The following is a 16,846-nucleotide window of genomic DNA, read 5'->3' on the forward strand; positions in this document are numbered from 1 at the left end:
TTAAAGAGGGTTTGATTTGTCCTGAGAAAAGGCAGGAGGCTAGTGTGGCTGCACCTGAATGAATGGAAGATGAGCAAATATCAGAGGCAGCCAGATCACGTGGGGTTGGGTCAAGAAAAAGACTTTGGCTTTTACTCTGGATGAGACAGAAAGCCAACGGAGGATTTTGAGCAGAGGCGTGACATATTTAACTTAAGTTTTATCAGCTGTAATGAGACTATAAAATAGAGTGATAAGTGTGGAAGGGAAGATGTGCTCCAGGAGGACCAGCCAGAAAGAAAACAAAACCGAGAAAGAACACTATCAGAGATGTCCGAGAAAATCTGAAGAAAAATTGCTATCACTCATTGAGACAATGAATCCCCCCCCCCCCACAAAAGAGGTCAAATCTTGAAGAGATTAAGTAAGATAAAGACAGAAAAGTGCCCAGTATGTTTGTTGTTTTTGCTAGGCACCACTGAATTGATTTCTGACTCATAGCAACCCTATGCGACAGAGTAGAACTAAGCCACAGGGTTTTCTTAGCTGTAATCTTTACAGGAGCAGATCACCACCAAGTCTTTCTCCCACAGAGCGGATGGGTGAGTTCAAACCAACCTTTCTTTCAGTTAGCAGTTGAGTTTAAGCCAACAAGTTCAGTTAGCAGTTAAGTTCTTAACCACTGTGCCACAAAGACACCTTATGAATATCAATAATAAACTTAGTAAGAGCAGGAAGAGATAAAGAGAATCTGCAATGGGCTGTGGAGATGAGCAAAATTTTTACTTTGAGATAATTGTAGATTCACATGCAGTTGTAAGAAATGAGAGATCCCTTGTACCTTTTACCAACAGTGTCCCCCAATGGTAACATCTTGCAAATAAAATAGTACAGGATCAGAACCAGGATAATAACAATACAGACAAGATAAGGAACATTTCCATTGCGCCAAGAATCTCTCATGCTGCCCTTTTATAGCCACACTCACTGTCCTTCTGCCCCCATTCTTTTAGTAAACCCTGGCAACCACTAATCTGTCCTCCATTTCTACAGCTTTGTCATTACAAGAATTTCATATAAAAGCAATCATACAAAATATAACCTTTGAGATTTTTCCTCACTCAGAATAATTCTCTGGAGATTCATCCAGGTTGTTACATGTATCAATAGTTCACTCCTCTTTATTGCTAATTAGTATTCCATGGCATGAATGTACAACTATTTGTTTAACCACTCACCTGTTGAAAGACACCTGAGTTGTTTTCAGTTTGGGGCTATTACAAATAAAGCTGCTATAAAATGAATATTTGTATACAGGTTTTTGTTGAACATATAATTTCCTTTTTCTGGGATACACACCTAAGAGTACAATTGCTTGATCATACATAGCTGCATGTTTAGTTTTTAAGAAACTGCTAAACTTTTCCAGACTTGCTGTACCATTTTACATTACACCAGCAATATACGAACGATTCAGTTTCTCCACAACCTCACCAACATTTGGTGTTGTCACTTTTATTTTAGTCATTCTGGTAGGTGTCCAGGGATGTCCGGTGGTTTTAATTTGCATTTCCATAATGGTTAAAAATACCGAACATTTTTCAAGGGCTTATTTGCCATCCGTATATCCTCCGTATATCTATCAAAGACAAGTTGTGGGTGACATCAAGGGCATCATACATGAAGAAAGCAAGAGTCATTAAAAAGACAAGAAAAAAGAAAAGACCAAAATGGATGTCAGAAGAGACTCTGACACTGACTCTGGAACACAGAGTAGCTAAAGCAAACAGAAGAAATGATGAAGTAAAAGAGCTGAACAAAAGACTTCACAGGGCGGCTTGAGAAGATAAACTTAAATATTATAATTAAATGTGCAAAGACATGGAATTACAAAACCAAAAGGAAGAATACACTCACCATTTCTCAAGCTGAGAGAACTGAAGAAAAAATTCAAGCCTTGAGTTACAATTTTGAACGATTCTATGGACAAAATATTGAACGACACAGGAAGCATCAAAAGAAGATGGAAGGAATATACAGAGTCACTGTACCAACCAAAAAGAATTGAGTGACATTCAACCATTTCAGGAGGCAGCATATGATTAAGAATCATATGGTACTGAAGGAAGAAGTCCAAGCTTCACAGAAGGCATTGGTGAAAAACAAAGCTCCAAGAGTTGATGGAAAACCAACTGAGATGTTTTAATAAATGGATGTAGTGCTGGAGGTGCTCAGTGGTCTCTGTCAAGAAATTTGGAAGGTAGCTACTAGCCAATTGACTAAGAGATCCATATTTGTGCCCATTCCCCAGAAAGGTGAAGATAATTCAAAAATGACCACAACAGTACATCAATAGGGAACTGTCAGAAATTCAAGCCAGATTCAGAAAAGGGCAGCCTTCTGTATGGACTGCACCTCAACATGAAGAAAACAAAAATCCCCATAACTGGGTCAATAAGCAGCATCATGACAAATGAAGAAAACATTGAAGTTGTCAAGGATATCATTTTACTTGGATCCACAGTCAATGCCCATGGAAACGGCAGTCAAGAAATCAAATGACATATTGCATTGGGCAAATCTGCTGCAAAAGACCTCTTTAAAGTGTTAAAAAGCAAAAGATGTCACTTTGAGGACTAAGGTGCACCTGACCCAAGCCATGGTATTTTCAATCACCTCATATGCATGGGAAAGCTGGACAATGAATACGGAGACAGAAGAAGAATTGATGCCTCTGAATTACGGTTTTGGTGAAGACTACTGAATATACCATGGACTTCCATAAGAATGAACAAATCTGTCTTGGAAGAAGTACAGCCAGAGTATTCCTTGGAAGTAAGGATGGCAAGGCTTCGTCTCATATACTTTGGACATGTTATCAGAAGGTACTAGTCCCTGGAGAAGGGCACCATGCTTGGTTATTATAGAGGGTCATCGAAAAAGAAGACCCTCAACGAGATGGACAGACAGTGGCTCTAACAATGGGCTCAAACATAGCAACGGTTGTGAGGATGGTGCAGAACCAGGAGGTGTTTTGTTCACTATGAATTGGAACAGACTTGATGGCACCTAACAACAACAATATCTTCTTTAGTGTAATTTTGTCTTTGTCTTTTGCCCATTTTCTAAACAGCTTATTTAGTTACTCTTGAATTTTGAGACTTCTTTATATATTCTAGATACTTGACCTTCTTCAGATATGGTCTGAAAATATTTTCTCTCTTTGTGCAGATTAAGTTTTCATTTTCTGAGGTCTTTCCACAGAGCAAAGTGTTTTTAATTTTGCAGAAGTGCAATTTATTGATTTTTCCTTTTATGGATAATCCTTTTGGTGTGAAATCTAAGAACTCTTTATATAACTCTTTATATAATCCCAAAGATTTTCCCCTATTTTCTTCCTAATAGTTTTATAGTTTCATATTTTATATCTGAGTTCATGATCCATCTTATGTTAATGTTTTTGTAAAGTAGTAAGGTTTAGATCAAGTTTCATTTTTTTTTCACCAACTATTCTAGCATCATTTCTTGAAAAGCCTATCACTGAATGACTTTTGCACCTTTGTCTAGAATCAGCTAGACATATTTGTGTAGGTTTACTTCTGGGGTCTCTGTTCTGTTACATTGATTTATATGTCTATCCTTCTTGTTAATACCACACAGTCTTGATTATAGTAGCTATATAATAAATCTGAAATCAAGTACAATGATTCTTCCCACTTTATTCTTTTTTTCAAAATTATTTTAGCTATTCTATTTTCTTTTCAATATAAATTTTAATCTTGTCTGTATCTACAAAACAATCTTGCTGGGATTTTGGTAAGAAGTATGTTAAACCCATGTATCAATCTGTAGATAACTGACATTTTTATTATGTTGAGTCTTCCAATTCATGAACATGGTGTTTCTCTCTATTTGTTTAGATCTTCTCTGATTTCTTTTATGTGTTGTGTGGTTTTTGGCATACAAGCCCGGCACATGTTTTGTTAGACTTACACCTACGTATTTTCTTTTTTTTGTGAACAATTATAAATGGTAATTTTAATTTTGGTGTCTACATGTTCAATAATAGTATATAAAAATACAATTGATTTTTGTATTTAATTTGTATCCTCTGACCTTGCTAAACTCACTTTTTAGTGTCTAGGAGTTTTTTGTTTTGTTTTGTTTTGTTTTTTGTAGCATATTTAGGATTTTCTACCTAGAGACATATCATCTGCAAACTGTGAAGTTTTATTTCTTCCTTTCTGATCTGCATACCTTTTATTTCCTTTTCTTGCCTTAATGCACTGGCTAGAACTTCTAAAGCTGTATTGAGTAAGAATGCTGAGAGCTGACACCCTTGCTTTGTTCTCACTCTTAGAGGTAAGCATTTAGTCTTTCACCATTAAATATGTATTTACAGGTGCTCTTTATCAAAATGAGAAAGTTCCCCTCCATTCCTAAGTTTCTGAGACTTTTATTATAAAGGGATGTTGAATTTTGTCAAATGCTTTTCCTGCTTTGCCTGACATAATCAGGTGATTTTTCTTCTGTAGTCTGTTAATAATGATGTATCACACTGATTTTCAAACAATGAACCAAACTTACGTCCCTGGAATAAGCCTCCTTTATAATGGTGTGTTAATTCTTTGTATACCTTGCTGGTTTCTATGTGCTATTACTTTTTTAAGGACTCTTCATTTATATTCATGAGGGTTATTGGTCTGAAGTTTTCATTTTTGGTGCTGTTTTTTGACTGGTTTTGCTATCAGGATAACACTAGCTTCACAAAATAAATCAGGAAGTGTTCCCTCCCCTCTTTCATTTTCTAAAAGAGTGTATAAATTTAAACATTTAGTAGAATTCTCCAGTGAAACTATCTGGGCAGAGATTTCTTTTTGGAGAGTTTTTAACTTATAAATTCAATTTCTTAATCACTCTAGTACTATTCAAATTATATCATATTGAGGGAGTTGTAGTAGTTTGTGTCTTTCAAGGAAATGGTGCATTTTGTCTAAGTCATCAAATTTATGTGTGTAGAAATGTTTATGGTATTCTCTAATTATCCTGTTGATGTTGGCAGGGTCTGTGTTGTTATCTTGTTTCATTCCTTATATTGGTAATCTTTGTTTTCCCTCTTTTTTCATCAGTCTTACTAGAAGTTTGTCAATTTTACTGATTTATTCAAAGAACTAGCTCTTCATTTCACTGACTTCATGCTTTTTCTGATTTCAGTTTCATTAATTTCTATTTACTTCCTTCCTTCTGCTTGGTTTAGGTTTATTTTGCTCCTTTTTCTAGGTTCTTGATTTGAGATTATTCTTCTTTTATTGATGGAGATGCATTTAAGTGCTATAAATTTTCCTCTTGGCACTGCTTTATTTAGCTATAGTTCACAAATTTTGATACATTGCTCTGTTAGTTATCTAGTGCTGCTATAACAAATACCACAAGTGGGTGGCTTTAACGAACAGAAATTTATTTTCTCACAGGAGTCTAGATGTCCAAATTCAGAGTGCCGGCTCTAGGGGAACATTCTCTCTCTCTGTCCACTTTGAGGGAAGGTCCTTGTCTTTTTTCAGCTTCCGTTCTTTGGCAATCACATGGCACGTACTTTCACCTCTTTCTGTGTTTGCCTGCTTACCTGCTTAATCTGCTCTTTTATATCTCGAAAGAGACTGACTTACGAGATACCCTACACTATTACTACATATTTATTTATCTCCCCCACTAGAATGTAAATGCCACGAGGGCAGGGGCTTTTGCTCAGTCTCCAGTCCCTATAAGAACATCTAGCACATAGAAAGCACATAACAAGCACTGATAAAATACTAGGCGGATGTTATGGATTGTGTTCTCCCAAAAACACATGCTGTAAATACTACTATGCCTGTGGTTATAATCCCATCTGGGAATAAGGTTTTCTTTGTTATGTTAATGAAAGAGTATTAGTGTCAGGTGTGTCTTAAATCAATCTCTTTTGAGATATAAAAGAGCAGATAAAATGAGCAAGAAGAGATGGGGGAAGAAAGATGTCAAGCCACATGAAGATCACCAAGGAACGAAGGAACAAGGACCTTCCACCAGAGCCGACAGAGAGAGTCTTCCTCTAGAGCTAGCATCCTGAAGTCAGACTTCTAGCCTCCTAAACTGTGAGAAAATAAATTCCTGTTCATTAAAGCCACTAACCTGTGGTTTGTCTATTAATAGCAGCACTAGATAACTAAGACACTGGATGAATATCAGGATGGATGAATACTGTTTACGGACTGTCCTGAAGCTTATCTTACTGTTAAATCTAAGCCTAAACAACCAAAACACCTTTTAATATTCTCTTGTTCCCAGTTCTCTAATACAAATTAGAAAGATAAATATGTGCAAAAAATGACAGTTTACTGTTTCTAAAGAACATTGTTTAAAATGAAATTTAAGTTTAAACACTTAAGACTGAAAAATAAAATAAACAGACATTCCTTTATCCATGCATAATGATGGTAGGTTCCAGAAACATTCTTATTATTCAGAAACTCAAGAGATTTCTGAAAATTATGGCTAAATTCTAATCTCCCTAGTTCACCTTAAAAACATTATCATGGTACATCATTAGTTCACCCACACTCTCTTGTGTTAGATATTTTCATATTCCTTACGTTTAATTAAAATCAAGTACAACTAGTACTCCCATAAACCAAACCCAAACCCACTGCCGTCCAGTCAATCTCAACTCATAGCGACTGTCTAAGACAGAGTAGAACTGCCCCATAGGGTTTCCAAGGCTGTAAGTCTTGACAGAAGCAGACTGCCACGTTTTTCTCCCTTGGAACAGTTGGTGGGTTGGAACCACCGACATTCTGATTAGCAGCCAAGTGCTTTAGCGACTGCACCACCAGGGCTCCTCAGTACTCTGACAAGGCAACTTATATATTTAACAAGAGTACTAACGCATATAATTACAGAAAAACTTTATGAAAATGTAAGCAACTAGGAAATCTATTTTCCTTCAAAGCATATTTCTTATTAAACAATAAACAGCTCCATATTTCAAAGCGACTAAAAATACATCTAAATTCTTCTCTTACCTAGTTTTACAGGAAAGCCTGGAGGAAGCTTCATCTGAACAAATTCTCTAAGCTTGTTAAAGTGCTTGAAGGGAGCTATTACTTCTAAAACATTCAACAATCTGAAAAATGGAAGAAAAACATTTTCATGGTTTAAATTGATTTCTTTGTGTCCTTATTTTTTAACTACATTTCAAACTTCAGACAATATTATAGACTTTTAGCTACTGAGGATGAGGAAGTGACACACTTCCTTCCTCCTCCTCTGATTTTGTTGTTGTTGTTTTATTATTCCTCTATGTTGAGGTTTATAACTTTTATATTTAATTTTGCAGCCATAATTTCCAGTCTTTTGTTTTAGTTCTGTATTTAAATAGACTCAGTGCTTATGCCTGTCTTCTTACTAAAGTATACACATTCCTGCTTTCTTTAATTGGACTAATCATTTAGTTGGCTGGATTTCATTGTCAATTTCTTTATTTGTGAAGGGTTCTGATGTGCTCAGCAATCCTTAAATTCTTACACATTTGACAAGTGTTTCTTGTCTTTATACTTATAGGGAAATTTGGCTGACATAAAATTTCAGGTTATACTATATTTCCCTCCAAACTTACCAAGTTATAATTTCATACCTCCTAGCATTTAATTTCACACTAGTCATTAAACAACTTTTCTAATCTTTGTGATTAGACAGATTTCATTTTCAAGTAATTTTAATTTTCTTACAAGAAAGGCCAATGGCAGCTATATTTCTTAAATTCTTGTGTGTCTATCTTCAGTTGCCTTGATGCCATCTTAGCTAGACATCCTATCAGCTCACACTTTGTTTGCCTCAGAAGTGTCAAGAACGTGAAAAAATGTACAGGCAGACTGATTATCCCTCTGGCAACCAATCTGCCTTTTCTACATGAACGCCTTTAGATATTCTCATTAACAGCTGAAGTCTAGCAATTTGTTGTTGTTGCTGTTAGGTGCTGTTGAGTCAATTCTGACTCATAGCGACTCTATGTACAACAGAACAAAACACTGTCTGGTCCTTCACCATCCTCACAATCGTTGTGCTTGAGCCCATTGTTGCAGCCACTGTGTCAGCCCATCTCATTGAGGGTCTTACTCTTTTTCACTGACTCTCTACTTTACCAAGCATGATGTCCTTCTCCAGGGATTGGTCCCTCCTGATAACATGTCCAAAGTAGGTGAGACGTAGTCTCACCATCCTTGCTTTTAAGGAGCATTCTGGCTGTACTTCTTCCAAGATAGATTTGTTCATTCTTTTGGCAATCCACGGTATAGTCAATATTCTTCACTAACACCATAATTCAAAGGCCTCAATTCTTCCTCGGTCCTCCTTATTCACTGGTGGGATGGTGGTTAAGTGATATGGCTGCTAACCAAAAGGTAGGCAGTTCAAATCCACCAGCTGCGCCTTGGCAACCCTATGGGGCAGTTCTATTCTGTCCTCTGGGGTTGCTATGGGTCAGAATCGAAGCGACGGCAACATGCTTGGTGTTTGTTTTGTTCTGCCTAGTAAGTTAACCAAGATAATTCTTATACCTGATCATTCTGTATCAGTTTTTCTTAGAAACTAATGTTGTCCTACAGATCTAGTTCTTATTACAGAGAAATTTTCTTTTATGATATTATGAAAACTATTTTGGTTAACATTTTGGAGCCTTTCTAGTTCAGGACACCAGTGATCCTCAATTTGAGCTATCTTTGTCCTCTATATCTATTACTGCTAATTCTTTTATAAAATCTCTTTTTGTTCTGCCTTCACTACGATCTGTCAAAATTTAATTTTCAGCCACATCTCTTCTGTTCATTGTCATTTCAAATGTATTTGTTTTGTAATAATTCTGCTTATACTCAATTTATCTCCTTATTTTTGCAATCTCCTTTTCATTTCATTCTGCAGTTTTATCAGTTCATCTTAAAATATTTGAGTTTACTGATTTCACGTTTTTTTCATGGTTTTCTATAACATTTACAGGGGAATTTTCCTTTCTTTTCTGCCTATGTTTTATTTTAAAATGAGTTCTTTGTCTCGCTTTCACATGCTATGTTTCCTTTAATTACTTTTTTTTCAGAGAGAATGATTATAATTGCCACATTTTATCAATTCTAAGATATCCATTTTTTCACATATAACATCTCTGAAATGGGATAACTGCTAAAATTGATGACACCTTATATAATTAGCTGAATTCTTCTTTCACAGTAGAATATAAAACGGATACATCTTTGAGTCAATGGGGTGCCAGATATAATGAATTGTGACAGACTGTATGTATGGCTCACTCCCTGTCCACATTTCCTGAGACCTATCTATCTCCCTCTTTGAGCTATAGTTTGTGACTGCACGGGGCATTCTATCTACTTTTCTAAAGCTTGGGTACAGAGCAGAGGTGAGGGATAGTGCTCAGCTCCATGTGTGGACTTAAAAAATATAGGTCCTGCTCTCTTCATTGGAATTTTTTTTTTTTTTTTTTAAAGTATTATGCCATATTGGAAGAGGAAGAATGCAGAGAGAGAAAATACTCTGGGACTTCAAATCAGAGTCAGTACCAGCTACATACTACTCATTCTAAACATCATTCCAAATTTAAGCTTTAGAAAAAGAAACATCTGGTAAGTACAGATTTGACAGGATATATTCAATATGTTCACTGTAGTATTGTTTATAAGCATGACAAACTGTAAAACCAAAATGGTTATCAGTAGGGAAACAATAAAAGCAATTATAATATATCCATACTATGAAATATCAAAGAAAAAAGAAAAATAAAGATAAAAATGTCATTATGGTAAGAACTCCGATAAAAATGTTTAAGAGGAAAAAAAGGAACTCACAGAATAAAACAGATTATTTCCTCATTTTTATAAAAACTATAAAAGCACAGATAAAAATCTAGACATAAGTACACCAAACTGTTATTAACTATTAAGCAGTGGAAAAAAAAAAAAAAACTGTCACTTTTAATTTCTAAACTTCTACACTGTTAGACTTCTTTTTCACAACAGACATGTATCCATGTATTACTTTATAATAAAAAAAAAAAACTATTCAAAAATTTAGCTGGTAAAAATAGTAACACTTTTGTGAATCAGAAAATGTCTAGAAGGGTGTACAGACTATCAAAAGGAATGATTATTTGCCCTCACATTTCAAAAGCCTCATATGCACCCCTCATCTGAAAACATTATTAGCCTGTAAGTTTAGTAGCTTCTTTCATAAACATGTATAAATAATTACAAACTTACGACTCAATTCCTAAGGGAAATTCCTGGCTCATGGCTATTGTCGCTTTAAATGTTTTCTTACTCTCTTTACACACTAGTTCTCTACCCAGGTGAGGAGCTCTAAAATGGGAAAAAAAGGAAAAGTTAGCAAGTTTTTCACATGCTATCACCTTCCTAAAGAAGAATCTATCATTTTCCAGTTATTAATATTCCAGTATTTCTTATTCTGTGTATAGAAATAAAATTATGCTAAGGAATTAGACATGTATGAAAAATAAGACAAAAGTAACAAAAATAAGAAAACAGAAAGTGTAAAGATTCAGAGAAAAAAAATTTTTAGAACTCAACTACTTTCACACTGAATATAATTATAATTATCACTATTTTTAGGAACAAAGCAAGTTGCTAGAAATATAAATGTTAAAAACATCGTTGTGTATCTTTAAAATCACTTATTCAATTCAAACTCCTTTACTACAATCTCAGCACTAATCAATAAGAAGCGTTATGAAAAGAAAGAATCAGACATAAATTCCAATCATGTTAATTGCAGAATATTAACACGAAAAGATTTTTGGAGAAGTTAGAAAAATATAACGAACCTTTCAAAAATAAAAAAATCATGACAACTTCCTAAAATGGGGGTTCATTAATATTTTATTCTGCACCAGAAGGAAATAATGTTTTTGACAAAGTCTATACTTCCCTTGACACGTTGACCAGAGCATTTTATTCACTCATTCATTCAAACTAAATCATTTATCCACTCATTCATTTGTTGACCCTTTATTCAATATCTACTGAACATGAACTATGTGCTAGGCACTCCACTAAGTATTAGTAATGTAACATTAAACAAAAGTTCTGAGGTAGGATGGTGAGAAGGGGTGTGGCAGAGGCTGAAGCAAAGATAATGACAGGATAGAAACTTTGAAAGGCAAAGAGGAGACAAATAGTGAATGGCCTTATATACCAATTAAAGACTCAGAATAATCACGGGATACAAAAGTTCATCATAAATGGAAGCTTACAAAGAAGCAACTGTACTGCGTAATTCTCCATATTCTATTTCCTTAGAAGCCCTGGTGACACAGTGATTAAGGTGCTCAGCTGCTAACCAAAAGGTCAGCAGTTCAAAACCACCAGCAGCTACACAGAAGAAAGATGTGGCAGTCTGCTTCCATAAGGATTTACAGCCTTGGGAATCCTATGGGGTGGCTATGAGTTGGAACCAACCTGACAACAGTGGGTTTTTCATATATATACGCATATATATACTCACTGAGAACAATATCCTATAGGTTTTTGCTGTGTGTAAATTGGCAGGAGGAATGTAAAAGAAGGCTCTATAGCCTTACTCAAAAAGTATATATAATTTGGGGTTCCTCTTCTTCATCATGCTTAATCCATATTTTGAAATGTTCTTTAAAAAAATTGCTCCAGCCAAAAATATACTAATAATTTTCTCTTAAAAATACTTATTACACCTAAGGATTCATATATAAATGTTTACAAATCATTCTTTGTAAAAGAACAAACTGTATATAAACAAACACTTACTTTCCATTTTCAGCAGATATATATTCTTCCCATGTAATAGTGTTCTGAGGAGGAGGGGTAAGGGACTGCCTTCGAACCGGCTGCCAAAAAACCAAAATCAAGAAGAGAAAAATGTCACATCTTTAAAAATATTTTTAAAAAACTATTTAAACTACCAATCTACTTAATTGCCTCTATATCATACTTTGAGAGGTTCCTTGCAGAACAGTTCCTTGGTAATTTTAGCAATACCAGTAACATTTTTTGTCAATTTTTTTCTAAATTCCAAATAAGAAGACAAGTACCAAAGTAATCCACTCATTCAATATATCAATTATCTAAAATGTTCTTCACATCATACTAAATGCCAGACATGGGAGCCACGGGGGAGTATTAAAACTAACTCTGACTTCAGGAGTTTGTGACTCAGTTGGAAACAAAAATAAATAAATAAAACATACAGATATAAACTGTTAAACAGAAATACAGAAGTATATGAATAAAGGCCAAATGAGCTTACAAAAACTGAATAGCTCAGGAGTTCAGAAAAGGTAGCAATCATCTACATCAGTAAATTGAGACTACGGGATAAGAGCTCAGATTTAAATGAAGACAAAATAAAAAGTATTTAAGGCATGGAAAATTTCATGCACAAAGGAAAAAAAACACAAGTGGACTGACTTACTTAAACTAGGAAGGGAAGTTCAAAAGGGAGATCAAAAAATACATAGTAATGACCTTACATGTTGGATCTAAAAGCTTGCACTTTGTCTTTGTTAAATATGAATTTGGATCACTATAGGATAAATTTGCAATAAGGTATTAAACTAGGGAGTGACAACAGAAATGGAAAACTACTAAGGAAAAACCAACAGGACAGACTGGGGAGCAAAAGGGCAATAAGTGGATAATTGATATAAACAGCAAGATACATAGTAATACCAGGAAAGAGGGGCATCAAAGAAGTTTGGGTATGAGCATAACAGATAATATATTTAAAAAAAAAAAGAAATCTGTTGCCATCAAGTCACTTCCGACTCACAGCGACCCTATAAGACAGACTAGAACTCCCCCATAGAGGTTCCAAGAAATGACTGGTGGATTCGAACTGCCAACCTTTTAGATAGAAGCTGTGTTCTTAACCAATAGGATACCAGGGTTTCCTACCAAATATCAGAGTTACTAAATATCATGGATTTTGGGAAGGAGCCAGAGCCAAGATAGCAGAGTAGTCAGAAGCTTCCTGTGGTCCGTCTTACAACAAAGACCCCAAAAAACAAGGGAATCAATTATATATGACAATCTAGGAGCCCTGAACATCAAAAGCAAAGTTGAGGAACTGGACTGAGTGGCAGGCGGAGGGAGAGACAGTTCAGAAGCAGCAAAGAGTTGCCAGATGTGACATGGCAGGAACCGGCACCCTGCAGGCTGGACTGGCTGACGTGCACGGTGAGGCAACCAGTGGCGCTCGGGACACGTTTTCTACATCAGGAAAGACCGAGAGGAGGGCAGCCTGCTCAAGCCTCCAGAACCAGTGAAAAGCAGGCCTAAATCGCCAAAAGATAAGTGCGTGCACCTAACCTACCACGCAGATCAAAAAACACCCCCTTTGAGAAGACCTTCTCTCCCATCTACCTGTCCCCTCCCTGCTCTGCACAGGGTCCTGAGCCAGCTTCAGCGATTACCACATCCCCTGGACCGGAGGTAGGATGTATCATGTGCCCTGAACCATTCTTCCAGCTTTGGAGAGGCAACAAATTAGCAAACAGGAAAAAAATAATCTGCCAGCTCCCCTAAGCCAGAAACTCAGGGCAGGCACAGCCTCTTTGCCTAGGCACAGACATAAGGGGTACACAGACTTTGAATGCCTTCTACCCCTGCATAGACCTGTGTGGGCCCCTTTCAACAGTACGGGTCCTCATTAGCACAGTACAACAGCGTATATACCTGAACCCTACTGTCAACTCCATCAGCTATAACGTGTAGTGGCCAATTCGTGGCACTTGACACTGTTCTATACCTTAAGCAGGGTGTCCTCACCTACCCACATCAGGGGCCTGAGGACTCGTGGCTTCATCCAAGCCACCTAGCCACCTGCGACTGGGGTCTAAGAATACGCGGTGCCTCCCAGTCCTTACAGCCAACAGCACTGGTTGTCCAGAGTCCCAGCTGGAAAACTCACCCACCTACGCACTCTAGGGAACAGGGACGTGCTTTCCTCCCAGTCACTCAGGGGCAGCTGTCACCCTCCTGTCTTGCTCACTGTATGACTACCTACTGCAGGCCAGATACCTATGCCTACTTCAATCACCCCTCCCCATCTAGGACTGTAGGTAAGATCCTAAACAACACACTTGTTGAACAACTACCTGGGCAACTGAGCTGAATCCATACAAGAAAACTAAACAGACTCCTGGGCTCACATACTAGTAACAGCTGTAATCACCTGGTGACACGACGTGAGAGCTTCAAAGGCACCAACAATCAAACTATCTGGCATATCAAAAGAAAACAAGAAGCTAGGACACAGTAAAAAACATAAAATAAATAAATATAATAACTTATTGATGGTTTGGAGACAACAGTCAATATCAAATCACATAAACAGGAGGACCACGGTGGCTGCAGCAATGCCCAAAACAGAGAATCAACAAACCTTCTAGAGGAAGAAATTTCTTGGGATTACCGGAGGGAGAATACAAAAGATTAATATACAGAGATCTTCAGAAGATGAGAAAGGAAATCAAGAAACACGCAGAACAAGCCAAGGAACAAAAACACAAAACAATAGAGGAACTAAAGAAGGTTATAAAAGAGAACAATGGCAAATTTAAAAGACTACAAGAATCCACAGAGGCAGCAAACAGAAATCCAGAAGATTAACAAAAAAATTTCAGAATTAGACAACTCAAGACAAAGTCAGAGGAGCAGAATTGAGACAATGGAAGTCACAATTAGAGAAACTGAAGATAAAGCACTTCACACCAACTTATTTGTGGAAAAATCAGATAAAAGAATTTAAAAAAAAAATGAAGAAACCCTAAGAATTATGTGGGACTCTGTCAAGAGGAATAACCTACAAATGACTGGAGTACCAGGAAGGGGGGGATAACAGAAAATATAGAGAGAATTGTTGAAGATTTGTTGGCAAAAAAACTTCTCTGATATCACAAAAGATGAAAAGATACCTATCCAAGAAGCTCATCAAACCCCATACAAGGAAGACCCCAAAAGAAAGTGGCCAGGATATATCATAATCAAACTTGTCAAAACCAAAGATAAAGAGAGAATTTTAAAAGCTGCTAGGGATAAATGAAAAGTCACCTACAAAGGAGAATCAATATAAGACTAAGCTCGGACTACTCAGCAGAAACCAAGGAGGCAAGAAGGCAATGACACGACATACATAAAGCCTTGAAGGAAAAAACTTGCCAACCAAGAATTATATATCAGGCAAAACTGTCTGTCAAATATGATGGCAAAATAAGGGCATTTCCTAATAAACAGAAGTTTAGGGAATTTGCAAAAACGAAACCAAAATTACATGAAAGGCTAAAGGGAGTCCTCTGATTAGACAATCAGTAACATCAGATAACAACCCAAGACTAAAACACAGGAAAGGGCAACCAGATATCCACCTAGATAAAGAACTCACAAATAAATCAAAGTTAAAACTCTGAAAATAGGGTAAGAGAGATGACAATATGCAAAAGAAGACAACAATAAAACAAAAAAGAGGGACCACATAATGTAGTCATAGATCTTTCATATGGAGAGAAATTAAGGCAATGTAAAGAAATAAAAGATTGGTTTAAACTTAGAAAAATAGGGCTAAGCTTTAAGGTAACCACAAAGGAAATTAATGATCCTACACATCAAACTAAAAAAAAAAAGAAAAACATAAAGACTCAGCAAATACAAAATCAACAACAATGAAAAGAAAATATATAAAGAAAAACAACTCGGCACAGAAAATTAAGTGGGACAAACCATCACCGACACACACACAAAAATACATCAAAACGAAAGAGCTAAACTCATACCTATCAATAATTACACTGAATGTAAATGGATTAAATGCATCAATAAAGAGACAGAGAGTGGCAGAATGGATAAAAACACATGATCCATCCATATGCTGCCTACAAGAGACACACCTTAGACTTAAAGACATAAACTAAAATTCAAAGGATGGAAAAAAATATATCAAGGAAACAACAATCAAAAAAGACTAGGAGTGGCAATATTAATTTTTGACAGAGACTTCAAAATAAAGTCTGCCACAAAGGATAAAGAAGGACGCTATATGATGATTAAAGGGTCAACACACATGGAGGTCATAACCATAATAAATATTTACACACCCAAAGACAGAGCTCTAAAATACATAAAACAAACTCTAACAGTATTGAAAAGAGAAATGGACAGCTCCACAATATTAGTAGGAGACCAACACACCACTTCCAGTGAAGGACAGTATATCCAGAAAGAAGCTCAATTAAGACACGGAAGATCTAAATAACACAATCAACCAATGTGACCTCATAGATATATACAGAACACTCCACCCAACATCAACAAAGCATACTTTCTTTTCCAACACACATGGAACAGTTTCCAGAAGAGACCACAAATTAGGCCATAAAGGAAGCCTTAACAGAATCCAAAACATCAAAATATTTCAAAGCATCTTTTCTAACCGTAAAGTCATAAAAGCAGAATAATAGGAAAAGCAAGGAAAAATTCAAACACATGGAAACTGAACAACACCTTGCTCAAAATCTACTGGGTTACAGAAGAAATTAAGGATGGAATAAAGAAATTCATAGAATCAAATGAGAATGAAAACACATTCTTATCAGAACCTTTGGGACACAGCAAAAAGAAGGCTCAATTGATAGCAATAAACGCACATATCCAAAAATAAGAAAGGGCCAGAATCAAAACATTAACCCTACAACTCGAACAGCAAAAGAAGCCCTCGGGCACCAGAGAAAGCAAATGATAAAAATTAGAGCAGAATTAAATGAAATAAGAGAACAAAAAAAAAC

At 36.2% G+C, this 16,846-nt stretch overlaps 1 protein-coding gene across 2 annotated transcripts in view; it reads right to left on the reverse strand.

Moving 5' to 3' along the window:
• Positions 1-16,846, reverse strand: part of ANKRD13C (ankyrin repeat domain 13C) — an 88,710-nt gene that overhangs the window by 3,619 nt on the left and 68,245 nt on the right. For both annotated transcript variants that reach the window (XM_064282126.1, XM_003411235.4), the window contains 3 exons: positions 11,817-11,896; positions 10,278-10,376; positions 7,038-7,138 (listed from right to left, as the gene is read on the reverse strand). In XM_064282126.1, the coding sequence (XP_064138196.1) occupies positions 7,038-7,138; positions 10,278-10,376; positions 11,817-11,896 (280 nt within the window). The remainder of the gene's footprint in view (positions 1-7,037; positions 7,139-10,277; positions 10,377-11,816; positions 11,897-16,846) is intronic.

Source organism: Loxodonta africana, chromosome 3, assembly GCF_030014295.1.
Source record: "Loxodonta africana isolate mLoxAfr1 chromosome 3, mLoxAfr1.hap2, whole genome shotgun sequence".
NCBI lineage: Eukaryota > Metazoa > Chordata > Mammalia > Proboscidea > Elephantidae > Loxodonta > Loxodonta africana.